We start from the raw sequence: 27,168 nt of genomic DNA, 5'->3' as shown, positions 1-27,168 counted from the left end.
CAGACACAGAGTAAATCTCCCTCCACACTGACCAAACAAACACTGCCTGGGCAGGTACAGCACATTGGTTAGATACAGAGTAAAGCTCCCTCTACACTGTCCCCATCAAACATGTCCAGGACAGGTACAACGTAGGGTTAGATACAGAGTAAATCTCCCTCCACACTGATCCCACAAACACTCCTTGGACTGGTAAAGCAAGGGGATAGATAGAGAGCAAAGCTCCCACCAAACTGGCCCCATCAAACACTCCCAGAACAGGTACCACATGGGTTTCACTACAGAGTAAAGATCCCTCTACACTATCCCCATCAAACGCTTCCAGGAGAGGGAGAGCATAAGGTTAGATACAGAGTCAAGCTCACACTACAGTGTCTCCATCAAACACTCCCAGGACAGTTGCAGCAGCGTGTCAGATGCAGAGTAAAGCGCATTTGACACTGGCCCCATCAAACACTCCCGGCACAGGTACAGCACATGGTTAGATGCAGAGTAAAGCTACCTCCACACTGGCCCCATCAAACACTCCCAGGACAGGTACAGCATGGGGTTAGATACAGAATAAAGCTCCCTCTGCACTTGCCTTCCCGCCAAGCACACCCAGGACAGGTACAGCACGGGGTAAGATATGGAGTAAAGCTCCCTCGACACTGTCCGCATTAAACACTCCCAGCATAGGTACAGCACATGGTTAGATACAGGATAAAGCTACCTCCACACTGGCCCCATCAAACATTCCCATGACAGTTACAGCACAGGGTCCCAACAACCACTCCAGGACAGGAACAATATGGGGTTAGATACAGAGTAAAGCTCCCTCTACACTGTCCCCATCAAACACTCCCAGGACAGGTACAGCACAGGGTTAATTACGGAGTCAAGCTCCCTCTACGCTGTCCCCTTCAAAAACCCCCAGGAGAGGTAGAGCATAAGGGTAGATCCAGAGTCGAGCTCACACTACAGTCTCCATCAAACACTCCCAGGACATTTACAGCACCGTGTCAGATACAGAGTAAATCTCCCTCCACACTGACCTAACAAACACTCCCAGGACAGGTACAGCATGGGGTTAGATGCAGAGTAAAGCTCCTTCTACACTGTCTCCCATCAAACACCCCAGTATAGGTACAGCACAGGATTAGATAAAGAGTAAATCTCCCCCTACTCTAGCCCCACTGTGGTGGACTTCAGTTGTGCCTTTGTCCTATATGGACCACCGTTGTGTGTTTGTTATGCCTGGACACATCCCCTGCCGGTTCGGTTCCTCCCCTTGTCTCCTAGTTTCAAGGTGGCTGTCTCCTCCCTCTTGTTCAGTTCGGGTCAGTTACCTGTTGGGATGTGCTCCTGATTCTGTTATGAATAAAAGCCTACAGTTGTATTGGCACACAAGTAGTCTTTTGCCTAATTGATAGCGCATCAATTTTATTCATAACATTTGACCAACATGGAGCAGCTTCTAAAACCCGACAAATTAACATTAGACCCTCAAGAGGTCGGAGTCTCCGATAAATTTGACCATTGGCTGGACTGCTTGGAAGCATTCATCGACGCCGCTGTGGCCGTCGACTCCGACGGAGCTAAGCTCCACGTGCGCCACGCCCGGGTAAGCGATGCAGTCTACGGTATCTTCCGGGACGCTGCTACATACGCGGACGCTATAGAACTCCTAAAAGGGCAGTTTCGAAAGAGCCCTAACGTGGTCTACGCCAGACATCTCCTAACTACTCGCAAGCAGCAGCCAGGAGAATCGTGCGCCCAATTTCTGCGCGCCCTGCGGGTCCTAGCTCGAGCTTGCGACTGTAAGGCTGTTTCAGCAGCTCAGAACATGGAGGACCTGATCCGGGACGCCTACATTGCAGGTGTTGAGTCTACTTACATTCGGCAGTGCCTGCTTGAACAGGATGGCCTGGATCTCCGGAAAACGGCCACGATGGCTGAAACGCGAGAAGCGGCCTCCCACAATCTCAGGGCCTACCCTGCATCCCGTTCCAGCGACGGTTCCACCGCGACGGCTGTTCCAGCGGGACCCAAATGCTACTTTTGTGGCCTATCCAAGCACCCTCGGTGTCGCTGCTCGGCGAAGGATGCGATCTGCTCCGGATGCGGTAAGCGAGGCCACTTCGTTCAAGTCTGCCGGGCGAAGCCAATCCCGAAGTCTCGTGGCGCCACGTGTGTTCCGCGGGCGCAGCCATCTTTAATGCAGGCAGCGGCTGCGCGCGAATTGCCATTTTTAATGCGGTCACCGGAAGTGCGGGAGTCGCCATCTTTGATGCGGTCACCGGATGCGCGGGAATCGCCATCTATGAGGCTGTCATCAAGACGCGCCGAGCAGGAAGCTTTATCCGTGACGTCATCAGACGCGGACGAAGATGGATTCTTCCTGGATGCGACGGTGGCATCGATTTGCCTGGACCAGTCGCAGCCTCACCAACTCTCCAAGTCAATAATGGAGATCAAGGTAAATGACCATGCAGAAAGCTGCCTGTTCGACTGCGGGAGCACAGAAAGTTTTATACACCCTCGCACAGTGCGTCAATATGCCCTTCCCGTGCGGCCCTGGAGCCAGACTATCTCCATGGCTTCGAATTCCCACTCGGTGGAGGTCCTCGGGTGCTGCTTGGTGACGCTGACGGTACAGGGCACAGTCTACGAGCATTTTCGGCTCCTCGTGCTGCCGCAACTCTGCGCAGCTGTACTGCTGGGGTTAGATTTCCTCACCCATCATAGGAGCGTCACCCTATGATGGCCCTTATCCCCCGCTCTCTGTCTGCCAGGCGCCGTCACTGCAGCGCCCCCCGCGCACCACTTGCAGTCTCTCAACCCTCAAGATTACCCCCCCCCCTTTATTCGATAATCTCACCCCGGATTGCAGGCCTATAGCCACCAAAAGTAGGCGTTATAGTGCGGAAGACCAGGCCTTCATTCGGTCCGAAATACTACGTTTGCTCAAGGAAGGTATTCTCCAGGCCAGCACCAGCCCCTGGTAGTTAAATCAGGGGAGAAACACCGCATGGTGATTGACTACAGCCAGACCATAAACAGGTATACGCAACTAGATGCATACCCTCTTCCCCGCATCGCGGACATAGTCAACCGCATCGCGCACTATCGGGTTTTCTCTACGATCGATTTAAAATCAGCTTACCACCAGCTCCCTATCCGCTCGGAGGATCGCCCATATACTGCCTTTGAGGCGGACGGTCGCCTCTACCAGTTCCTCCGAGTCCCCTTTGGTGTCACCAATGGGGTCTCAGTCTTCCAGCGGGCCATGGATCAAATGGTGGACCAGCACGGGCTACGGCCCACTTTCCCGTATCTGGATAACGTCACCATCTGCGGCCATGACCTGCAGGACCATGATGCCAACCTACAAAAATTCCTCCGTAATGCCACTCTCCTGAACCTGACATATAATGAGGCGAAGTGTGTCTTTCGGACACGCCGCCTCGCCATCCTTGGGTACGTGATAGAAAATGGTGTCCTTGGTCCCGACCCAGCCCGTATGCGTCCCCTTATGCAGCTTCCCCTCCCTACTACTCTCAAAGCACTGAGATGATGCCTGGGCTTCTTCTCCTACTATGCCCAGTGGGTTCCCCGTTACGCGGATAAAGCCCGTCCGCTCCTAGGATCGACCTCTTTTCCCCTGGCGGAGGAGGCCCGTCGGGCCTTCAACGACATCAAAGCGGACATCGCGAAGGCCGCGATGCATGCTGTGGATGAATCCATCCCATACCAAGTGGAAAGTGATGCGTCTGACTTTGTCCTAGCTGCCACCCTTAACCAAAGGGGCCGTCCGGTGGCCTTCTTTTCCCGGACCCTACAAGGCCCTGAGATTCGACACTCCTCGGTTGAGAAGGAGGCCCAGGCCATCGTGGAAGCCGTCCGGCACTGGCGCCATTATCTTGCGGGCCAACGGTTCACCTTAATTACGGACCAGCGGTCAGTTGCCTTCCTGTTTAACACCAGGCAAAAGGGCAAGATTAAGAATGACAAGATCTTGCGGTGGAGGATTGAGCTCTCCACCTACAGATATGACATCATGTACCGGCCTGGGAAGCTCAATGGGCCCCCAGATGCCCTGTCCCGTGGATCATGTGCCAGCGCCCAACTGGACCAGCTACAGTCCCTCCATAACGATCTCTGTCACCTGGGTGTCACCAGAGTTTTCCACTTTGTCAAAGCCCGTAACCTGCCCTACTCCCTCGAGGAAGTCCGGACGATTACCAGGCAATGCAGGGTCTGCGCAGAGTGCAAACCGCAGTTCTACCGGCCAGGTAGGGCGCACCTTATAAAGGCCACTTGCCCATTTGAGCGCCTTAGCATTGATTTTAAAGGCCCCCTCCCCTCCTCTAACCGCAATATTTATTTTCTGAATGTCATCGATGAATACTCGCGTTTCCCTTTTGCCTTCCCCTGCCCGGACATGACCACGGCTACGGTGATTCGGACCCTGAACACGCTCTTCACCCTGTTCGGCTTTCCATCCTATATTCATAGCGACCGTGGGTCCTCATTCATGAGTGACGAGCTGAGGCAATACCTGCTCGCCAAAGGCATTGCCTCCAGCCGCATCACTAGCTATAACCCCAGGGGTAATGGTCAAGTAGAGCGGGAGAACGCAACCATCTGGAAGGCTGTTCTATTAGCGCTACAGTCTAGGGGCCTTCCAGTCAGCCATTGGCAAGACGTCCTCCCAGACGCATTACACTCAATCAGGTCACTCTTGTGTACAGCGACCAATACGACCCCTCACGAGCGGATGTTCTTGTTTCCCAGAAAGTCCTCCTCGGGTACTTCGCTCCCAGATTGGCTGATGTCCCCGGGGCCCGTTCTGCTTCGGAAGCATGTCCGGACCCATAAGGCAGATCCCTTGGTCGAGGAGGTCCAATTGCTCCGCGCTAATCCTCAATACGCTTATGTAGCATACCCTGATGGGCGGGAGGACACGGTCTCTGTCCGTGACTTGGCACCCACGGGTGCCCCTGAGGCCACCACGTCCTTCCGCCCCACTGTCCCTGGTGTTGTCCACTCAGAGACCGCGACGCCCCTCCCCCCTTCAGTCCCAGTCTCCCATGTTGTGCGTCCAGAGCCCATTGCAGCCCCCCACCCCCCAGCTCCAGTTCCCACTGTTCTCCATACACCACCAGGGCCACTGCTCACTCCTCTCGCCCCCATGTACAGCTCGCTTGAGTCGCCGGAGCCGTCGCCACGCAGTACCCGACGACTGGACGGGACGACGGATCGGTCCGCTTCACACCACCTGGCGCCTCCTCTCGACGCTCACTGCATGGAGCCTGGGCTGACACCGCTCCCTGCTCGGACGACTCTGCGACCTGCACTACGACGATCGCGACGGTGGATCAAGCCACCGGTTCGTCTGGACTTGTGATATTGTTTCCGCTTCACCCTCGTGTTGTTTTTTTTTAAAGGAGGGGTGAATGTGGTGGACTTCAGTTGTGCCTTTGTCCTATATGGACCACCGTTGTGTGTTTGTTATGCCTGGACACATCCACTGCCGGTTCGGTTCCTCCTCTCATCACCTAGTATAAAGGTGGCTGTCTCCTCCCCCTTGTTCAGTCCAGGTTGGTTATCTGTTGGGATGTGCTCCTGATTCTGTTATGAATAAAAGCCTACAGTTGTATTGGCACACAAGTAGTCTTTTGCCTAATTGATAGCGCATCACCCACCAAACACTCCCAGGACTAGTACAGCACAGGGTTAGATATAGAGTAAATCTCCCCCTACACTAGCCCCACCTAACACTCCCAGGATTGGTACAGCAGGGAGTGAGACAGAGTCAAGCTCCCTCTAAACTATCCCCAACCAACACTCCCAGGACAGGTACAGCAGGGGGTGAGATACAGAGTAAAGCTCCCTCGAAACTGTCCCCGTCAACCACTCACATGACAGGTACAGCATGGGTTCGACACCAAATAATGCTCCCTTGATAGTGTCCCCCACCAAACCCTCCCAGGAAAGGCACAGGATAGGATTAGATATAGGGTTAGGCTTCCACTACTGATTAGGGACAGTCAGCATGGCTTTGTGAGTGGAAAATCATGTCTCACAAATTTGATTGAAGGGGTAACTAAGGAGGTAGATGAGGGCAGTGCAGTTGATGTTGTCTACATGGACTTTAGCAAGGCCTTTGACAAGGTACTGCATGGTAGGTTGTTGCATAAGGTTAAATCTCACGGGATCCAGGGTGAGGTATCTAAATGGATACAAAATTGGCTTATTGATAGAAGCCAGAGGGTCGTTGCAGAGAGTTGTTTTTCAAACTGGAGGCCTGTGACCAGCGGTGTGCCTCAGGGATCAGTGCTGGGTCCACTGTTATTTGTCATTTATATTAATGATTTGGATGAGAATATAGGAGGCATGGTTAGTAAGTTTGCAGATGACACCAAGATTGGTGGCATAGTGGACAGTGAAGAACGTTATATCCAATTGCAACGGGATCTTGATTAATTGGGCCAGTGAGCTGACGAATGGCAGATGGAGTTTAATTTAGACAAATGCGAGGTGATGCATTTTGGTAGATTGAACGAGGGCAGGACTTACTCAGTTAGTGGTAGGGCGTTGGGGAGAGTTACAGAACAAAGAGATGTAGGAGTACATGTTCATAGCTCCTTGAAAGTGGAGTCACAGGTTGACAGAGTGGTGAAGAAGGCGTTCGGCATGCTTGGTTTCATTGGTCAGAACATTGAATACAGGAGTTGGGACGTCTTGTTGAAGTTGCACAAGACATTGGTAAGGCCACACTTGGAATATTGTGTGCAATTCTGCTCACCCTATTATAGAAAGGATATTATTAAACTAGAAAGAGTGCAGAAAAGATTTACTAGGATGCTACTGGGACTTGATGGATTGAGTTATAAGAAGAGGCTGGATAGACTGGGACTTTTTTCTCTGGAGCGTAGGAGGCTGAGGGGTGATTTTATAGAGGTCTATAAAATAATGAGGGGCACAGATCAGCTAGATCGTCAATATCTTTTCCCAAAGGTAGGCGAGTCTAAAACTAGAGGGCATCGGTTTAAGGTGAGATACAAAAGTGTCCAGGGGGCAATTCTTTCACACAGAGGGTGGTGAGTGTCTGGAATAAGCTGCCAGAGGTAGTAGTAGAGGTGGGTACAATTTTGTCTTTTAAAAAGCATTTAGATAATTACATGGGTATGATTGTTATAGAGGGATATGAGCCAAATGCGGGCAATTGGGATTAGTTTAGGGTTTTTTTAAAAAAAGGGCAGTATGGACAGGTTGGGCCGAAGGGCCTGTTTCCATGCTGTAAACCTCGATGACTCTGCACTGTCCCCCCCAAACACTCTCTGGACAGGTAAAGCACGCAGTTAGATCCACAGTGAAGCTCTGTCTGCAAGTGTCCCCATCAAACACTCCCAGGACAGGTACAGCACGGGGTTAGATCCAGAGTAAAGGCCCTCTACACTGTCCCCATCTACCACTCAAAGGACACATACAGCACAGGGATAGATAAAGAGTAAAGATCCCTATGCACTGCCCCCAACAAACACTCCCAGGACAGGTACAGGACGGGGTTAGATACAGAGTAAAGCTCCCTTGACACTGTCCCCATTAACCACTCACATGACAGGTACAGCATGGGTTCGACACCAAATAATGCTCCCTTGATAGTGTCCCCCATCAAACACTCCCAGGAAAGGGTTAGATATAGGGTTAAGCTTCCTCTACACTGTCCCCATCAAACACTCTCTGGACAGGTAAAGCACGCAGTTAGATACAGAGTGAAGCTCTCCCTGCAAGTGTCCCCATCAAACTCTCCCAGGACACGTACAGCATGGGATTAGATACAGAGTAAAGCTCCCTCTACACTGTCCCCATCAAACTCTCCCAGGACAGGTACAGCATGGGATTAGATACAGAGTAAAGCTCCCTCTACACTGTCCCCATCAAACTCTCCCAGGACAGGTACAGCATGGGGTTAGATACAGAGTAAAGCTCCCTTTACACTGTCCCCATCAAATACAGTAAGAAGTCTCATCAGTTGAGTGAACCTGATGAAGGGACAGTGCTCCGAAAGCTTCTGCTGCCAAATAAACCTGTTGGACTTTATCCTGGTGTTGAGAGCCTTCTTACTGTGCTTACCCCAGTCCAACGCCGGCATCTCCACATCATGCCCATCAAACACTCCCAGGACAGGTACATCACAGGGTTAGATACAGAGTAAAGCTCCTTCGACACTGTCCCCCATCAAACACTGCCAGGACAGGTATGGCACGGAATTAGATACAGAGTAAAGCTCCCTCTACACTGTCCCCATCAAACACTCCCTGGACAGATACAGCACAAGGTTTGATGCAGAGTAAAACTCCCTCTACATTGTCCCCATAAAAGCCCGTAGAGGAGGGGGCCCCTAAAGATTGGGGGCGGGGGGGCGGGGAGGGGGAAGTGTGCCTGATGTGGGGGGGGGGGCAGGGAGGGTACACCTGGGAAGGTGGGGGCGCGCGCCTGAGGGGCGAGGAGGGGGGCAGGGGAGGGCACATCTGAGGGTGGGGGGGGGGGGGGAGGGGAGTGCGCACCCGGGGGGGCGGGCGGCGGGGGGGTGGGGGGGGGGGAGAGCCGAGAGGGTCCCAGTCAAACTCTCACCTTCATGTGGGCCTCAGACCACAGATAAACTCCGAAGATTGCCATGGCTTGCCACCAGTGATAGATGGAGAAGATGAAATCCTGTCTCTCTTTATCCTCGTACAGCATGCCTAACAGAGCTAAAGACACAACGGGGCAAAATCAATTCACCCACAACATCATCCACACTCCCGCCTACTCGCTGGAACACTCTCTCACACACACACTCATCCACTCACTCACAGTCCAACCCCTCTCATCATTCCCTTACTCCGGCTTCTTCCCACTCACACTCGCTCCTCCCCCCATCTGTCCCGCACTCCTCCCTTCTCTCTCCCACTCCCCATCTCTCTCTCTCTCGTGGGCAGCACAGTGGTTAGCACTGCTGCCTCAGTGCCAGGGACCCGGGTTCGATTCCCGGCTTGGGTCACTGTCTGTGTGGAGTTTGCACATTCTCCCCGTGTCTGCGTGGGTTTCCTCCGGGTGCTCCGGTTTCCTCCAACAGTCCAAAGATGTGCAGGTTAGGTAGATTGGCCATGCTAAATTCTCTGTGTCTCTCTTTCTCCCCCACTCCCCGTCTCTCTCTCTCTCTCTCTCTCTCTCTCTCTCCCTCCATCCCGCTCCCCTCACCTGTGTCTCCCTCCCCTCCCGCCCCCTTGACCATGCCCCCCTCCCTCTCCACTCGTCCCTCTTGCCCCCTCACCCGTGCTTCTCGCCCCCACCTCATGCGTGCTTCCTGCCACCCTTGAATGTGCCTCCCTCCTGCCCCCTCCATCCGTCCCTCCCTCACGTTCACCTCGCATGTGTCTCCCTCCCCCTTCGCCCGTGCCTCCCTCTCATTCCCTATCTCTCTCCATCACCCCCCTCCACCCCATCCCGTGTCTCTCTCTCTCCAGCCTCCCCCTCGTCTCTCTCCCTCCTCCCATGCCTTCCCCCCCCACTCACCACCCGCGTCTCTCTTGGACACCCCCCCCTCCCCCACAACAGTGTGCCTCTCTCGCTCTCCCCCTCCTCCCTCCGTGCCTCTCTCTCGCTCTCCCCCTCCTCCCTCCGTGCCTCTCTCTCGCTCTCCCCCTCCTCCCTCCGTGCCTCTCTCTCGCTCTCCCCCTCCTCCCTCCGTGCCTCTCTCTCGCTCTCCCCCTCCTCCCTCCGTGCCTCTCTCTCGCTCTCCCCCTCCTCCCTCCGTGCCTCTCTCTCGCTCTCCCCCTCCTCCCTCCGTGCCTCTCTCTCGCTCTCCCCCTCCTCCCTCCGTGCCTCTCTCTCGCTCTCCCCCTCCGTGCCTCTCTCTCGCTCTCCCTTCCTCCCTCCGTGCCCGTCTCTCGCTCTCCCCCTCCTCCCTCCGTGCCCGTCTCTCGCTCTCCCCCTCCGTGCCTCTCTCTCGCTCTCCCCCTCCGTGCCTCTCTCTCGCTCTCCCTTCCTCCCTCCGTGCCTCTCTCTCGCTCTCCCCCTCCTCCCTCCGTGCCCGTCTCTCGCTCTCCCCCTCCTCCCTCCGTGCCCGTCTCTCGCTCTCCCCCTCCTCCCTCCGTGCCTCTCTCTCGCTCTCCCCCTCCGTGCCTCTCTCTCGCTCTCCCCCTCCGTGCCTCTCTCTCGCTCTCCCTTCCTCCCTCCGTGCCTCTCTCTCGCTCTCCCCCTCCTCCCTCCCTCTCGCTCTCCCCCTCCTCCCTCCGTGCCTCTCTCTCGCTCTCCCCCTCCTCCCTCCGTGCCTCTCTCTCGCTCTCCCCCTCCTCCCTCCGTGCCTCTCTCTCGCTCTCCCTTCCTCCCTCCGTGCCCGTCTCTCGCTCTCCCCCTCCTCCCTCCGTGCCCGTCTCTCGTTCTCCCCCTCCTCCCTCCGCGCCCGTCTCTCGGTCTCCCCCTCCTCCCTCCGCGCCCGTCTCTCGGTCTCCCCCTCCTCCCTCCGCGCCCGTCTCTCGGTCTCCCCCTCCTCCCTCCCGCCCGTCTCTCGCTCTCCCCCTCCTCCTTCCGTGCCTCTCTCGCTCTCCCCTTCCCCCTTCCGTGCCTGTCTCTTGCTCCCTCCCCGTGTTTCTCTCTCTGTCTCTCGCTCCCTCCCCGTGTTTCTCTCTCTGTCTCTCGCTCCCTCCCCGTGTTTCTCTCTCTGTCTCTCGCACCCTCCCCGTGTTTCTCTCTCTGTCTCTCGCTCCCTCCCCGTGTTTCTCTCTCTGTCTCTCGCTCCCTCCCCGTGTTTCTCTCTCTGTCTCTCGCTCCCTCCCCGTGTTTCTCTCCCTGTCTCTCGCTCCCTCCCCGTGTTTCTCTCCCTGTCTCTCGCTCCCTCCCCGTGTTTCTCTCTCTGTCTCTCGCTCCCTCCCCGTGTTTCTCTCTCTGTCTCTCGCTCCCTCCCCGTGTTTCTCTCTCTGTCTCTCGCTCCCTCCCCGTGTTTCTCTCTCTGTCTCTCGCTCCCTCTCCGTGTTTCTCTCTCTGTCTCTCGCTCCCTCCCCGTGTTTCTCTCTCTGTCTCTCGCTCCCTCCCCGTGTTTCTCTCTCTGTCTCTCGCTCCCTCCCCGTGTTTCTGTCTCTGTCTCTCGCTCCCTCCCCGTGTCTCTGTCTCTCGCTCCCTCCCCGTGTCTCTGTCTCTCGCTCCCTCCCCGTGTCTCTGTCTCTCGCTCCCTCCCCGTGTCTCTGTCTCTCGCTCCCTCCCCGTGTCTCTGTCTCTCGCTCCCTCCCCGTGTCTCTGTCTCTCGCTCCCTCCCCGTGTCTCTGTCTCTCGCTCCCTCCCCGTGTCTCTGTCTCTCGCTCCCTCCCCGTGTCTCTGTCTCTCGCTCCCTCCCCGTGTCTCTGTCTCTCGCTCCCTCCCCGTGTCTCTGTCTCTCGCTCCCTCCCCGTGTCTCTGTCTCTCGCTCCCTCCCCGTGTCTCTGTCTCTCGCTCCCTCCCCGTGTCTCTGTCTCTCGCTCCCTCCCCGTGTCTCTGTCTCTCGCTCCCTCCCCGTGTCTCTGTCTCTCGCTCCCTCCCCGTGTCTCTGTCTCTCGCTCCCTCCCCGTGTCTCTGTCTCTCGCTCCCTCCCCGTGTCTCTGTCTCTCGCTCCCTCCCCGTGTCTCTGTCTCTCGCTCCCTCCCCGTGTCTCTGTCTCTCGCTCCCTCCCCGTGTCTCTGTCTCTCGCTCCCTCCCCGTGTCTCTGTCTCTCGCTCCCTCCCCGTGTCTCTGTCTCTCGCTCCCTCCCCGTGTCTCTGTCTCTCGCTCCCTCCCCGTGTCTCTGTCTCTCGCTCCCTCCCCGTGTCTCTGTCTCTCGCTCCCTCCCCGTGTCTCTGTCTCTCGCTCCCTCCCTCCCCGTGTCTCTCTCGCTCGCTCTCTCCCTCCCCGTGTCTCTCTCCCTCGCTCTCTCCCTCCCCGTGTCTCTCTCCCTCCCTCGCTCCCTCCCCGTGTCTCTCTCCCTCCCTCGCTCCCTCCCCGTGTCTCTCTCCCTCCCTCGCTCCCTCCCCGTGTCTCTCTCCCTCCCTCGCTCCCTCCCCGTGTCTCTCTCCCTCCCTCGCTCCCTCCCCGTGTCTCTCTCCCTCACCGTGTCTCTCTCCCTCGCTCTCTCCCTCCCCGTGTCTCTCTCCCTCCCTCGCTCCCTCCCCGTGTCTCTCTCCCTCCCTCGCTCCCTCCCCGTTTCTCTGTCTCTCGCTCCCTCCCCGTGTCTCTGTCTCTCGCTCCCTCCCCGTGTCTCTGTCTCTCGCTCCCTCCCCGTGTCTCTGTCTCTCGCTCCCTCCCCGTGTCTCTGTCTCTCGCTCCCTCCCCGTGTCTCTGTCTCTCGCTCCCTCCCCGTGTCTCTGTCTCTCGCTCCCTCCCCGTGTCTCTGTCTCTCGCTCCCTCCCCGTGTCTCTGTCTCTCGCTCCCTCCCCGTGTCTCTGTCTCTCGCTCCCTCCCCGTGTCTCAGTCTCTCGCTCCCTCCCCGTGTCTCTGTCTCTCGCTCCCTCCCCGTGTCTCTGTCTCTCGCTCCCTCCCCGTGTCTCTGTCTCTCGCTCCCTCCCCGTGTCTCTGTCTCTCGCTCCCTCCCCGTGTCTCTGTCTCTCGCTCCCTCCCCGTGTCTCTGTCTCTCGCTCCCTCCCCGTGTCTCTGTCTCTCGCTCCCTCCCCGTGTCTCTGTCTCTCGCTCCCTCCCCGTGTCTCTGTCTCTCGCTCCCTCCCCGTGTCTCTGTCTCTCGCTCCCTCCCCGTGTCTCTGTCTCTCGCTCCCTCCCCGTGTCTCTGTCTCTCGCTCCCTCCCCGTGTCTCTGTCTCTCGCTCCCTCCCCGTGTCTCTGTCTCTCGCTCCCTCCCCGTGTCTCTGTCTCTCGCTCCCTCCCCGTGTCTCTGTCTCTCGCTCCCTCCCTCCCCGTGTCTCTCTCGCTCGCTCTCTCCCTCCCCGTGTCTCTCTCCCTCGCTCTCTCCCTCCCCGTGTCTCTCTCCCTCCCTCGCTCCCTCCCCGTGTCTCTCTCTCCCTCCCTCGCTCCCTCCCCGTGTCTCTCTCCCTCCCTCGCTCCCTCCCCGTGTCTCTCTCCCTCCCTCGCTCCCTCCCCGTGTCTCTCTCCCTCCCTCGCTCCCTCCCCGTGTCTCTCTCCCTCCCTCGCTCCCTCCCCGTGTCTCTCTCCCTCCCTCGCTCCCTCCCCGTGTCTCTCTCCCTCACCGTGTCTCTCTCCCTCGCTCTCTCCCTCCCCGTGTCTCTCTCCCTCCCTCGCTCCCTCCCCGTGTCTCTCTCCCTCCCTCGCTCCCTCCCCGTTTCTCTGTCTCTCGCTCCCTCCCCGTGTCTCTGTCTCTCGCTCCCTCCCCGTGTCTCTGTCTCTCGCTCCCTCCCCGTGTCTCTGTCTCTCGCTCCCTCCCCGTGTCTCTGTCTCTCGCTCCCTCCCCGTGTCTCTGTCTCTCGCTCCCTCCCCGTGTCTCTGTCTCTCGCTCCCTCCCCGTGTCTCTGTCTCTCGCTCCCTCCCCGTGTCTCTGTCTCTCGCTCCCTCCCCGTGTCTCTGTCTCTCGCTCCCTCCCCGTGTCTCTCTCCCTCGCTCTCTCCCTCCCCGTGTCTCTCTCCCTCGCTCTCTCCCTCCCCGTGTCTCTCTCCCTCGCTCTCTCCCTCCCCGTGTCTCTCTCCCTCCCTCGCTCCCTCCCCGTGTCTCTCTCCCTCCCTCGCTCCCTCCACGTGTCTCTCTCCCTCCCTCGCTCCCTCCCCGTGTCTCTCTCCCTCCCTTGCTCCCTCCCCGTGTCTCTCTCCCTCACCGTGTCTCTCTCCCTCGCTCTCTCCCTCACCGTTTCTCTATCCCTCCCTCGATCCGTCCCCGTGTCTCTCTCCCTCCCTCGCTCCCTCCCCGTGTCTCTTTCTCTCGCTCTCTCCCTCCCCGTGTCTCTGTCTCTCGCTCCCTCCCCGTGTCTCTGTCTCTCGCTCCCTCCCCGTGTCTCTGTCTCTCGCTCCCTCCCCGTGTCTCTGTCTCTCGCTCCCTCCCCGTGTCTGTCTCTCGCTCCCTCCCCGTGTCTCTGTCTCTCGCTCCCTCCCCATGTCTCTGTCTCTCGCTCCCTCCCCGTGTCTCTGTCTCTCGCTCCCTCCCCGTGTCTCTCTCCCTCGCTCTCTCCCTCCCCGTGTCTCTCTCCCTCGCTCTCTCCCTCCCCGTGTCTCTCTCCCTCACCGTGTCTCTCTCCCTCGCTCTCTACCTCACCGTGTCTCTCTCCCTCCCTCGCTCCCTCCCCGTGTCTCTCTCCCTCCCTCGCTCCGTCCCCGTGTCTCTTTCTCTCGCTCTCTCCCCGTGTCTCTTTCTCTCGCTCTCTCCCTCCCCGTGTCTCTGTCTCTCGCTCCCTCCCCGTGTCCCTGTCTCTCGCTCCCTCCCCGTGTCTCTGTCTCTCGCTCCCTCCCCGTGTCTCTGTCTCTCGCTCCCTCCCCGTGTCTCTGTCTCTCGCTCCCTCCCCGTGTCTCTGTCTCTCGCTCCCTCCCCGTGTCTCTGTCTCTCGCTCCCTCCCCGTGTCTCTGTCTCTCGCTCCCTCCCCGTGTCTCTGTCTTTCGCTCCCTCCCCGTGTCTCTGTCTCTCGCTCCCTCCCCGTGTCTCTCTCCCTCGCTCTCTCCCTCCCCGTGTCTCTCTCCCTCGCTCTCTCCCTCCCCGTGTCTCTCTCCCTCCCTCGCTCCCTCCCCGTGTCTCTCTCCCTCCCTCGCTCCCTCCCCGTGTCTCTCTCCCTCCCTCGCTCCCTCCCCGTGTCTCTCTCCCTCACCGTGTCTCTCTCCCTCGCTCTCTCCCTCACCGTGTCTCTCTCCCTCGCTCTCTCCCTCACCGTGTCTCTCTCCCTCGCTCTCTCCCTCACCGTGTCTCTCTCCCTCGCTCTCTCCCTCCCCGTGTCTCTCTCCCTCGCTCTCTCCCTCCCCGTGTCTCTCTCCCTCCCCGTGTCTCTCTCCCTCCCTCTCTCCCTTCCCGTGTCTCTCTCCCTCCCTCGCTCCCTCCCCGTGTCTCTCTCCCTCACCGTGTCTCTCTCCCTCCCTCTCTCCCTTCCCGTGTCTCTCTCCCTCCCTCGCTCCCTCCCCGTGTCTCTCTCCCTCACCCGCTCCCTCCCCGTGTCTCTCTCCCTCACCGTGTCTCTCTCCCTCGCTCTCTCCCTCTCCATGTCTCTCTCTGTCTCTCGCTCCCTCCCCGTGTTTCTCTCTCTGTCTCTCGCTCCCTCCCCGTGTTTCTCTCTCTGTCTCTCGCTCCCTCCCCGTGTTTCTCTCTCTGTCTCTCGCTCCCTCCCCGTGTTTCTCTCTCTGTCTCTCGCTCCCTCCCCGTGTTTCTCTCTCTGTCTCTCGCTCCCTCCCCGTGTTTCTCTCTCTGTCTCTCGCTCCCTCCCCGTGTTTCTCTCTCTGTCTCTCGCTCCCTCCCCGTGTTTCTCTCTCTGTCTCTCGCTCCCTCCCCGTGTTTCTCTCTCTGTCTCTCGCTCCCTCCCCGTGTTTCTCTCTCTGTCTCTCGCTCCCTCCCCGTGTTTCTCTCTCTGTCTCTCGCTCCCTCCCCGTGTTTCTCTCTCTGTCTCTCGCTCCCTCCCCGTGTTTCTCTCTCTGTCTCTCGCTCCCTCCCCGTGTTTCTCTCTCTGTCTCTCGCTCCCTCCCCGTGTTTCTCTCTCTGTCTCTCGCTCCCTCCCCGTGTTTCTCTCTCTGTCTCTCGCTCCCTCCCCGTGTTTCTCTCTCTGTCTCTCGCTCCCTCCCCGTGTTTCTCTCTCTGTCTCTCGCTCCCTCCCCGTGTTTCTCTCTCTGTCTCTCGCTCCCTCCCCGTGTTTCTCTCTCTGTCTCTCGCTCCCTCCCCGTGTTTCTCTCTCTGTCTCTCGCTCCCTCCCCGTGTTTCTCTCTCTGTCTCTCGCTCCCTCCCCGTGTTTCTCTCTCTGTCTCTCGCTCCCTCCCCGTGTTTCTCTCTCTGTCTCTCGCTCCCTCCCCGTGTTTCTCTCTCTGTCTCTCGCTCCCTCCCCGTGTTTCTCTCTCTGTCTCTCGCTCCCTCCCCGTGTTTCTCTCTCTGTCTCTCGCTCCCTCCCCGTGTTTCTCTCTGTCTCTCGCTCCCTCCCCGTGTCTCTGTCTCTCGCTCCCTCCCCGTGTCTCTGTCTCTCGCTCCCTCCCCGTGTCTCTTTCTCTCGCTCGCTCCCTCCCCGTGTCTCTTTCTCTCGCTCGCTCCCTCCCCGTGTCTCTTTCTCTCGCTCGCTCCCTCCCCGTGTCTCTCTCCCTCCCTCGCTCCCTCCCCGTGTCTCTCTCCCTCGCTCTCTCCCTCACCGTGTCTCTCTCCCTCGCTCTCTCCCTCACCGTGTCTCTCTCCCTCGCTCTCTCCCTCACCGTGTCTCTCTCCCTCGCTCTCTCCCGCACCGTGTCTCTCTACCTCGCTCTCTCCCTCACCGTGTCTCTCTCCCTCGCTCTCTCCCTCACCGTGTCTCTCTCCCTCGCTCTCTCCCTCGCCGTGTCTCTCTCCCTCGCTCTCTCCCTCGCCGTGTCTCTCTCCCTCGCTCTCTCCCTCGCCGTGTCTCTCTCCCTCGCTCTCTCCCTCGCCGTGTCTCTCTCCCTCGCTCTCTCCCTCACCGTGTCTCTCTCCCTCGCTCTCTCCCTCCCCGTGTCTCTCTCCCTCGCTCTCTCCCTCCCCGTGTCTTTCTCTCTCACTCCCCGTGTCTCTCTCTCTCTCCCCCTCACCGCCTCTCCTCTTCCGCCCCCCTCTCTCTCGGGTACTCACTGATAAGGCTGGTTTTATTCAGGGCGGATCCGAGCCCCCACAGTATGGCCACCGTGTAAATGGCGATTAGATTCCCGGTGTGGAGATTCTTGGCGGCGGGAGCCCAGCAGAAGAGGCTGATGATGATGAGGAACTGGACTGCAGCCCCAGATAGGAGGGGCACCCCTCGAGGTAGATGGAGCAGAGTGAGGGATAGTAGTGAGAAGAGGGATGAGGCCACTCCGTAGGTGATGATGATGCTGGCTAAGTGCTCCATCCCGATCGAACACACCCCGTAGGACTGAGGGAGAGACAGAGGAGAGGCCACTGAGTTTGAGAGGCAGGAAAAATCTCCCCTTCCCTCCCCCAGAGTAACATCCCCTCGCTTCCCCTCCATCTGCCTCCAAACTCACTCACTGCCCCGCAGTCCTCCCTCAACCACCTCCCCCGACCTTCCATCGCGCCCTCTTCAGATCTCCCTCCCCCTCCACTCCCTCTCCCACCCTCAGTTATCTCACCGCCTCTCTTCCTGCCTCTCCTCTTCCCCCCCCCATCCCCCCGCCCTCCTGTTGGACAGCACGGTGGCACAGTGGTTAGCACTGCTGCCTCACAGCGCCAGGGACTCTGGTTCCATTCCCGGCTTGGGTCACTGTCTATGCGGAGTCTGCACATTCTCCCAGTGTCTGCATGGGATTCCTCCAGGTGCTCCGGTTTACATAGAAACATAGAGGATAGGAGAAGGAGGAGGCCATTTGGCCCTTCGAGCCTGCTCTGCCATTCATCACTATCATGGCTGATCATCCAACTCAATAGCCTAATCCTGATTTCTCCCCATAACCTTTGATCCCATTCGCCCGAAATGCAAGATCGAGCCGCCTCTTGAATACATTCAATATTTTAGCATCAACTACTTGAAGTAAAATATATTTATTAGTCACAAATAAGGCTTACATTAACACTGCAATGAAGTTACTGTGAAATTCCTCTGATCGCTACACTCCGGCACCTGTTCGGGTCAAAGCACCTAAACAGCATGTCTTTCAGACTGTGGGAGGAAACCGGAGCACCCGGAGGAAACCCACGCAGACACGGGGAAAATGTACAAACTCCGCACAGACAATGACCCAAGCTGGGAATTGAACCCGGGTCCGTCACGCTGTGGGGCAGCAGTGCTAACCACTGCGCCACCGTGCCGCCTGTCCTGTGCGAATGAATTCCACAGGCTCACCACTCTTTGGGTGAAGAAATGTCTCCTCACCTCCATCCTAAATGGCCTACCCTGAATGCTCAGACTGTGACTCCGGGTTCTGGACTCTCCCACCATCGGGAACATCATCCCTGCATCTAACCTGTCTAGTCCTGCTAGAATTTTATAAGTCTCTATGAGATGCCCACCCATTCATCTGAACTCCAGCGAAAAAAATCCTAACCTAGTCCTCATACATCAGTCCCGCCATCCCCAGAATCAGCCTGGCAAACCTTCACTGCACTCCCGTGAGAGCAAGAACATCCTTCCTCAGAAAAGGAGACCAAAACTGCACACAGTACTCCAGGTGTGGCCTCACCAAGGCCCTCTATAATTGCAACAACACATCCCTACTCCTGTACACGAAACCTCTCGCAATGAAGGCCAACATACCATTTGCCTTCTTTACCGCCTGCTGCACCTGCATGCTTACCTTCAGCGACTGGTGCACAAGGGCACCCAGGTCCCGCTGCACACTCCCCTCTTGCAATTTACAGCCATTCAGGTAGTAATCGGTCTTCTTGTTTTTGCTACCAAACTGAATTCAATTTCCCTGGTATAGACTGGAAATCGCATAGGGCTGGGAGTCTGAATGGGGAGGCATTTGTAAAATGCGTACAGGAAGGTTCTTTGGAACAATATGTAGATAGCCCGACTAGAGAGGGGGCTGTACTGGACCTGGTACTGGGGAATGAGCCCGGTCAGGTCTTCAAAGTTTCGGTAGGGGAACATGTGGCAAAGAGTGACCACAATTCTGTTAGCTTTAAGATAGTGATGGAAAAGGATGAGTGGTGTCCCAAGGGTAAGGTGTTGGATTGGGGGAAGGCTAACTTTAGTGGGATTCGGCAGAATTTGGCAGCTGTTGATTGGGAGAGGCTGTTTGAGGGTAAATCCACATCTGGCATGTGGGAGTCTTTTAAGGAACAATTGTTCGGGCTGCAGGATAGGCATGTGCCTGTGAAAAAGAAGGATAGGAAGGGTAGGATTCGAGAACCATGGATAACCAGGGAAATTGAGCGATTGGTCATAAAGAAAAGAGTGGCGTACGTTAGGTCCAGGCAGCTAAAAACGGAGGCAGCTCTGGAGGAACACAAAGAAAGTAGAAAAGAACTCAAACGAGGAATTAGAAGAGCAAAGTTCTTATGGAATATAACGTTAGCAAATGTGAGGTTATCCACTTTGGAAGAAATAATAGTAAATTGGAATATTATTTAAATAGAGAAAAATTACATCGTGCGACTGTGCAGAGGGACCTGGGAGTCCTTGTGCACGAATCGCAAAAACTCAGTCTGCAGGTGCAGCAGGTGATCAAGAAGGCGAATGGAATGTTGGCCTTTATCGCGAGGGGGATAGAATATAAAAGCAGGGAGGTCTTGCTGCAACTGTACAAGGCACTGGTGAGGCCGCAACTGGAGTACTGTGTGCAGTTTTGGTCCCCTTATTTGCGAAAGGATATATTGGCCTTGGAGGGAGTGCAGAGAAGGTTCACCAGGTTGATACCGGAGATGAGGGGTGTAGCTTATGAGGAGAGATTAAACAGATTGGGTCTGTACTCGTTGGAGTTTAGAAGGATGAGGGGTGTCTTATAGAGACATATAAGATAATGAAGGGGCTGGATAGGGTAGAGGTGGAGAGATTCTTTCCACTTAGAAGGGAAACCAGAACTAGAGGGCACAGCCTCAAAATAAGGGGGGGCCGGTTCAGAACAGAGTTGAGGGGGAACTTCTTCTCTCAGAGGGTAGTGAATCTCTGGAATTCTCTGTCCATTGAAGTGGTGGAGGCTTCCTCGTTGAATATGTTTAAATCACGGGTAGATAGTTTTCTGATCGATAAGGGAATTAGGGGATATGGGGAGCAGGCGGGTAAGTGGAACTGAGTCGCTTCAGATCAGCCATGATCTTATTGAATGGCGGGGCAGGCTCGAGGGGCCAGATGGCCTACTCCTGCTCCTATTTCTTATGTTCTTATGTTCAAAAAGGGATCACGAAATGTCCTTGGCAGACAGGATTAAGGAGAATCCCAAGGCATTTTATTCATACGTTAGGAGCAAAAGGGTTGTCAGGGAAAAAATCGAACCTCTCAGGGACAAAAGTGGGGAATTATGCTTGGAGCCCAAAGAAGTAGGGGAGATCCTAAGTGAATACTTTGCGTCGGTATTCACAAAGGAGAGGGATGTGTTGACTGGGAGTGTCTCGGAGGGGAGTGTTGACCCGTTACAGAAAATCTCCATTACAAGGGAGGAAGTGTTAGGTTTTTTAGGCAATATAAAGACTGACAAATCCCCAGGGGCTGATGGAATCTATCCCAGGCTGCTCAGGGAGACAAGAGATGAAATCGCTGGGCCTCTGACGCAAATCTTTGTCTCGTCACTGGACACAGGTGAGGTCCCGGAGGATTGGAGGATAGCTAATATGATCCCGTTATTTAAGAAGGGTAGGAAGGATAACCTGGGAAATTATAGGCCGGTGAGCTTGACGTCCGTGGTCGGGAAGTTGTTTGAGAGGATTCTTAGAGATAGGATGTATGCGCATTTAGAAAGGAATAAACTCATTAATGATAGTCAGCATGGTTTTGTGAGAGGGAGGTCATGCCTCACTAACCTGGTGGAGTTTTTTGAAGAAGTGACTAGAATGGTTGACGAGGGAAGGGCCGTGGATGTCGTCTATATGGACTTTAGTAAAGCGTTTGACCAGGTCCCTCATGGTAGGTTGGTGCAAAAGGTTGGATCTCATGGGATAAAGGGGGAGGTGGCTAGATGGGTGGAGAACTGGCTTGGTCACAGAAGACAGAGGGTGGTAGTGGAAGAGTATTTTTCCGGCTGGAGGCCTGTGACTAGTGGTGTTCCGCAGGGCTCTGTATTGGGACCTCTCCTGTTTGTGATTTATATAAACGATCTGGAAGAATGTGTAACTGGGGTGATCAGTAAGTTTGCGGACGACACGAAAATGGCTGGACTTACAGATCGTGAGGAACATTGTCAGAGGCTACAGAAGGATATAGATAGGCTGGAAATTTGGGCAAAGAAATGGCAGATGGAGTTCAATCCAGATAAATGCGAAGTGATGCATTTTGGTAGCACTAACGTAGGGCTATACGATGAATGGCAGAACCATAAAGGGTGTAGATACGCAGAGGGACCTGGGTGTGCAAGTCCACAGATCCTTGAAGGTGACGGCACAGGTGGAGAAGGTAGTGAAGAAGGCATATGGCATGCTTGCCTTTATAGGACGGGGCATGGAGTATAAAAGTTGCAGTCTGATGTTGCGGTTGTATAGAATGTTGGTTCGGCCCCATTTGGAATACTGCGCCCAGTTCTGGTTGCCACACGACCGGAAGGACGTGGAGGCTTTAGAGAGAGTACAGAGGAGGTTTACCAGGATGTTCCCTGGTATGGAAGGGCTTAGTTATGAGGAGAGATTGGGTAAACTGGGGTTGTTCTCACTGGAAAGACGGAGGATGAGGGGTGACCTAATAGAGGTGTATAAAATTATGAAAGGCATAGATAGGGTGAACGGTGGGAAGCTTTTTCCCAGGTCGGCGGTGACGTTCACGAGGGGTCATAGGTTCAAGGTGAGGTGGGGGAGGTTTAACACGGATATCAGAAGGACGTATTTTACACAGAGGCTGGTGGGGGCCTGGAATGCGCTGCCGGGCAAGGTGGTGGAGGCGGACACACTGGGAACGTTTAAGACTTATCTAGATAGCCACATGAACGGAGTGGGAATGGAGGGATACAAAAGAATGGTCTAGTTTGGACCAGGGAGCGGCGCGGGCTTGGAGAGCCGAAGGGCCTGTTCCTGTGCTGTAATTTTCTTTATCCTTTGATCTCTTATGCAAGACTTTGTCAAACGTTTTCTGAAAGTCCAAATATACCACATCTACTGGTTCCCCCTTGTCAACTCTATTAGTTACATCTTCTAAGAATTCCAACAGATTTGGCAAGCATGATTTCCCCTTCATAAATCCATGCTGACTCTGTCTGATCCTGCCACTGCTTTGTAAATGCTCTGTTATAAAGTCCTTGATAATGGATTCAAGAATTTTCCCCACTACCGACATTAAGCTTACTGGTCTACAGTTCCCTATTTTCTCTCTACCTCCCTTTTTGAATATTGGAGTGACAGTAGCTACCCTCCAATCTGAAGGGACTGTTCCAAAGTCTATAGAATCTTGGAAGATGGCCACCAATGCATCCAATATTTCTCGAGCCACTTCCTTAAGTACTCTGGGATGTAGATTATCAGGCTCTGGGGATTGACCCGCCTTCAATGCCATCAATTTTACCAGCACCATTTCTCCACTATTGTTGATCTCCCTCAGTTCTTCCCTCTCTCTAAATCTTGCATTCTCCAACATTTCTGGCATTTGATTTGTGTCCTCTTTTGTGACGACAGAACCAAAGTATGTATTCAGTTGCTCGGCCATTTCTTTGTCCCCTATTATACATTCCCCTGTTTCTGTCTGTAGGGGACCTACATTTGTCTTCATCAACCTCTTTCTCTTCACATATCCATAGAAACTCGTGGTGTCAGTCTTTATTTTCCCTGCAAGCTTACTTTTGTACTGTATTTTCCCCTTCTTAATCAATCCCTTTATCCTTCTTTGCTGAATTCTAAACTGCTCCCAATCCTCAGACCCATGATCGTTCTTGGCCAATCTGTATGCTTCTTCCTTGAATCGGATACAATCTTTAATTTCATTGGTAAGCCATGGATCGGCCCACTTACCCATTTTGCTTTTGTGCCAGACAGGAATAAACAGTTACTGCAATTCCCCCATGTGCTCCTTGAATGTTTGCCATTGCCTATCCGCTGTCATCCCTTTAAGTAACTCTCCTCAACCTATCAAGGCCAACTCACACCTCATATCCTCATAGTTTCCTTCATTAAGATTCAGCACCCAAGTCTCTGAATCTTCACTCGCTATCCTGATAAAAAATTCTATCATGTTATGGTCGCTCATCCCCAAGGGGTCTCGTACAGCTAGATTGGCAATGATTCCCTTCTCATTACACAGTACCCAGTCTAAGATGGCCTGCTCTCTCGTTGGTTCCTCCACATATTGGTGAAGAAACCATCCCGTTTACACTCCAGGAATTCCTCCTCTACGGCACTGTGGCTAATTTGATTTGCCCAATCTATGTGCAGATTAAAATCACCCATCTTCACCGATATTCCCTGATCACAAGCATCTCTAATTTCGTGTTTAATGCTATTCCCAACATCACCACTGCAGTTTGGGGGTCTATATATGACACCCACTAATGTATTCTGCCCCTTGTTATTTCTCAACTCTACTCATACATACTCCCCATTGTCAGAGCTAATATCCTTTCTCACTATTGTGTGTTAATTTCTTCTTTATCCAGCAGTACCAATCCACCACCTGATTCTTTATGCCTGTCCTTCCACAATACTGAATACCCTGGGACATTCAATTCCTATCCCTGGTCACCCTGCAGCCACGTCTCCATAATCCCAATGATATCATTCCTGTTTATATCAATCTGCGTGATTAATTCATCCACTTTATTGCAAATGCTCCACCCATTAACTTTCACAGCCTTGAAGCTTGTCTTTTTAACACTGTTTCCTCCCACAGTCCAAAAGTGCTGATTAAGTATATTGGCCGTACTAAATTCTCCCTCAACTACCTGAACAGGCTCCGGAGTGTGGTGACGAGGGGATGTTCACGGTAACTTCATTGCAGTGTTAATACAAGCCTACTTGTGACACTAATAAATAAAGTATAAACTTAAAATTTCTCTCACCCTCCTGATCTCTCTCGCTCCCTTCCCCCTCCCCTCCCTCTCTCCACCTCCCCTCCTTCTCTCCACCTCCCCTCCTACCCTCACCCCCTCCTCTCCCCCACCCTAACCTCCCACCCTCCCCCTCCACACTGCTCTTACCCTCCACCACCCCTCCCTCCCATCCCCCCATCCGTATCCTTGCCCCGCCCCTCCTCCACCCGTCCCCCTCTCCTGCCCCGCCCCTACCCACCCCCATTCGACGCCCCTACCCTCCACCTTTCCCCCTCCCCTGCCCCTCCCCTCACCCTTTACTTCCCATCCTCTCCTCGCCTCCTCCCCTTCACCCCCTCCCTCCCTGTCTCCCTCCCTCTATCTCCAGTCCCCTCCCTCTGCCTGCCATCCGCCTTCCCCTCCCCCCATCCTCCTTCCCCACCTCTCATCACTCCCATTGCTTCCCATCCCCCTCCCTCCCCTCCCCCTCAGAATGAGACATCAGAAGTTAGCGTGTCGCTGTCTCAGACTCACCATTGTGAAGTCAGTGCAGGCAAATAGCACCTCAAAGCCGCTGTAGATGAAGAAGGGGAGGAGATGCCTCAGCCGATAATCCCTCATGTGTTTGAAGGGCAGCTGGAAGATATTTCCCCAGCCGATGCTGCGAAGATCAATCTCCTCGGTGGGACGGTAGGCCGGACCACACAGGATCAGAACCTGAAATTAAAACAACATCTCACCTCGCCATTCCCACTGTTTTCGAGCAGCGCGTACCGAGCGTCTGAGCGCGTGGGGTCGGGGGTCAGATCCAGAAAGCAAGTGGGGAGGTGGAGGGGAGATGGGTGGGGAGTGCCAGAGAAGCAGGGGGCCAGGGGAGAATCCCAAAGAGCATTAGGTCAGGGTTCGATGCCAAAGTGCAAGGGGTCAGTGCCAGAGGGTGACAGGTCAGGGGTCAGTGCCAGAGAGAGCGAGAGGCCAGGTGTCAGTGCCAGAGAGAGCGAGAGGCCAGGTGTCAGTGCCAGAGAGAGCGAGAGGCCAGTGGTCAGTGCCAGAGCGAGTGAGAGAGGGGTCAGGGGTCAGTGCCAGAGAGAGCGACAGAGGGGTCAGGGGTCAGTGCAAGAGAGAGAGAGGGGTCAGTGCCAGAGAGAGAGAGAGAGAGAGAGGGGTCAGGGGTCAGTGCCAGAGAGCGAGAGGGGTCAGGGGTCAGTGCCAGAGAGAGAGAGGGGTCAGGGGTTGGTGCCAGAGAGCGAGAGAGAGAGGGGTCAGAACCAGAGAGAGAGAAGGGTCAGGGGTCAGTGCCAGAGAGAGGGGTCAGGGGTCAGTGCCAGAGAGAGAGTCATAGAGGCTTACAGCAAGGAAACAGGACCCTCGGCCCAACTTGTCCATGCCACCCAGTTTTTACCCCTAAGCTGATCCCAATTGCCCGCATTTGGCCCATATCTCTCCACACCCATCTAACCCATGTAACTGTCGAAACGCTTTTAAAAGACAAAATTGTACCCGCCTCTACTGCTACCTCTGGCAGCTTGCTCCAGACACTCACCACCCTGTGTGTGAAAAAATTGCCCCTCTGAACTCTTTTGTATCTCTCCCCTCTCACCTTAAACCTATGCCCTCTAGTTTTCGCGCAGGGCCAGCAGCGCGTGGGGCCGGCATAATTAAGGACCCCATGCACCCCGGACATTCTCTCTTCCATCTTCTTCCGTCAGGAAAAAGAGACAAAAGTCTGAGGTCACATAGCAACCGACTTAAGAACAGCTTCTTCCCTGCTGCTGTCAGACTTTTGAATGGACCTACCTCGCGTTAAGTTGATCTTTCTCGACACCCAGGCCATGACTGTAACACTACATTCTGCACTCTCTCGTTTCCTTCTCTATGAACGGTATGCTTTGTCTGTATGGTGCGCAAGAAATAATACTTTTCACTGTATCCTAATACGTGACAATAATAAATCAAATCAAAACCTCCCCCTCTATCCCTCGCACTCTCCTCCACGCCCCCCCCCCCCCCCCCCCCCACCCTTTAAGGGGAGGTGACGGTAGCACAGTGGTTAGCACTGCTGCTTCACAGCTCCAGGGACCCGGGTTCGATTCCCGGCTTGGGTCACTGTCTGTGTGGAGTTTGCACAATCTCCTCGTGTCTGTGTGGGTTTCCTCCGGGTGCTCCGGTTTCCTCCCACAGTCCAAAGATGTGCGGGTTAGGTTGATTGGCCACGCTAAAAATTGCACCTTAGTGTCCTGAGATGCGTAGGTTAGAGGGATTAGTGGGTAAATCTGTCGGGATATGGGGGTCGGGCCTGGGTGGGATTGTGGTCGGTGCAGACTCGATGGGCCGAATGGCCTCTTTCTGTACTGTCGGGTTTCTATGGAGAGCCGAGTGGTATTATCGCTAAAGCATTAATCCAGAAACTCAGCAAATGTTCTGGGGACCGGATTCGAACCTCACGGCATTTGGTGGAATTTGAATTCAATAAGAAAAGAATATGGAATTAAGAATCTACTGATATCCGTGCAACAATTGCCGATTGTTGGAAAACCCCATCTGATTCACCAAAGGCCATAAGTTAATGATTAAAGTCCATACGACCATAAGACATGGAGCAGAATTAGGCCACTTGGCCCATCAAGTCTGTTCCGCCATTCAATCATGGCTGATATTTTTCTCATCCCCATTCTCCTGCCTTTTCCTCATAACCCCATATCCCCTTATTAATCAAGAACCTATCTATCTCTGTCTTAAAGACACTCAATTACCTGACCTCCACACCCTTCTGCGGAAAAGTTCCATAGATTCAGCACTCTCTGGCTGAAGAAATTCCACCTCATCTCTGTTTTAAAGGATCGTCCCTTTAGCCTGAGGTTGTGCCCTCTGGTTCTAGTTTTTCCCAGTAAGAAGTTTAACAACACCAGGTTAAAGTCCAACAGGTTTATTTGGTAGCAAAAGCCACACAAGCTTTCGAGGCTCTAAGCCCCTTCTTCAGGTGAGTGGGAATTCTGTTCACAAACAGAATTTATAAAGACACAGACTCAATTTACATGAATAATGGTTGGAATGCGAATACTTACAACTAATCCAGTCTTTAAGAAACAAAACAATGGGAGTGGAGAGAGCATCAAGACAGGCTAAAAAGATGTGTATTGTCTCCAGACAAGACAGCCAGTGAAACTCTGCAGGTCCACGCAACTGTGGGAGTTACAAATATTGTGACATGAACCCAATATCCCGGTTGAGGCCGTCCTTGTGTGTGCGGAACTTGGCTATCAGTTTCTGCTCAGCGACTCTGCGCTGTCGTGTGTCGCGAAGGCCGCCTTGGAGAACGCTTACCCGAATGAAGTTTTTCCTACCAGTGGAAACATCATCTCCACGTCCACTCTATCCAGGCCTCGCAGTATCCTGTAAGTTTCAATAAGATCCCCACCCCTCATCCTTCTATACTCCAACGAGTACAGACCCAGTGTCCTCAACCATTCCTCATACGACAAGCTCTTCATTCCAGGGATCATTCTTGTGAACCT

At 54.9% G+C, this 27,168-nt stretch overlaps 1 protein-coding gene across 1 annotated transcript in view; it reads right to left on the bottom strand.

The window, feature by feature from the left end:
• Positions 1-27,168, bottom strand: part of unc93b1 (unc-93 homolog B1, TLR signaling regulator) — a 50,349-nt gene that overhangs the window by 3,520 nt on the left and 19,661 nt on the right. The window contains exons 9-11 of the mRNA XM_078239904.1: positions 24,188-24,370; positions 16,689-16,968; positions 8,623-8,741 (exon numbers count right to left, since the gene is read on the bottom strand). Of these exons, the coding sequence (XP_078096030.1) occupies positions 8,623-8,741; positions 16,689-16,968; positions 24,188-24,370 (582 nt within the window). The remainder of the gene's footprint in view (positions 1-8,622; positions 8,742-16,688; positions 16,969-24,187; positions 24,371-27,168) is intronic.

This window comes from Mustelus asterias, chromosome 23, assembly GCF_964213995.1.
Source record: "Mustelus asterias chromosome 23, sMusAst1.hap1.1, whole genome shotgun sequence".
Taxonomy (NCBI): domain Eukaryota; kingdom Metazoa; phylum Chordata; class Chondrichthyes; order Carcharhiniformes; family Triakidae; genus Mustelus; species Mustelus asterias.
This window is presented reverse-complemented; position numbering and strand designations above follow the sequence as displayed.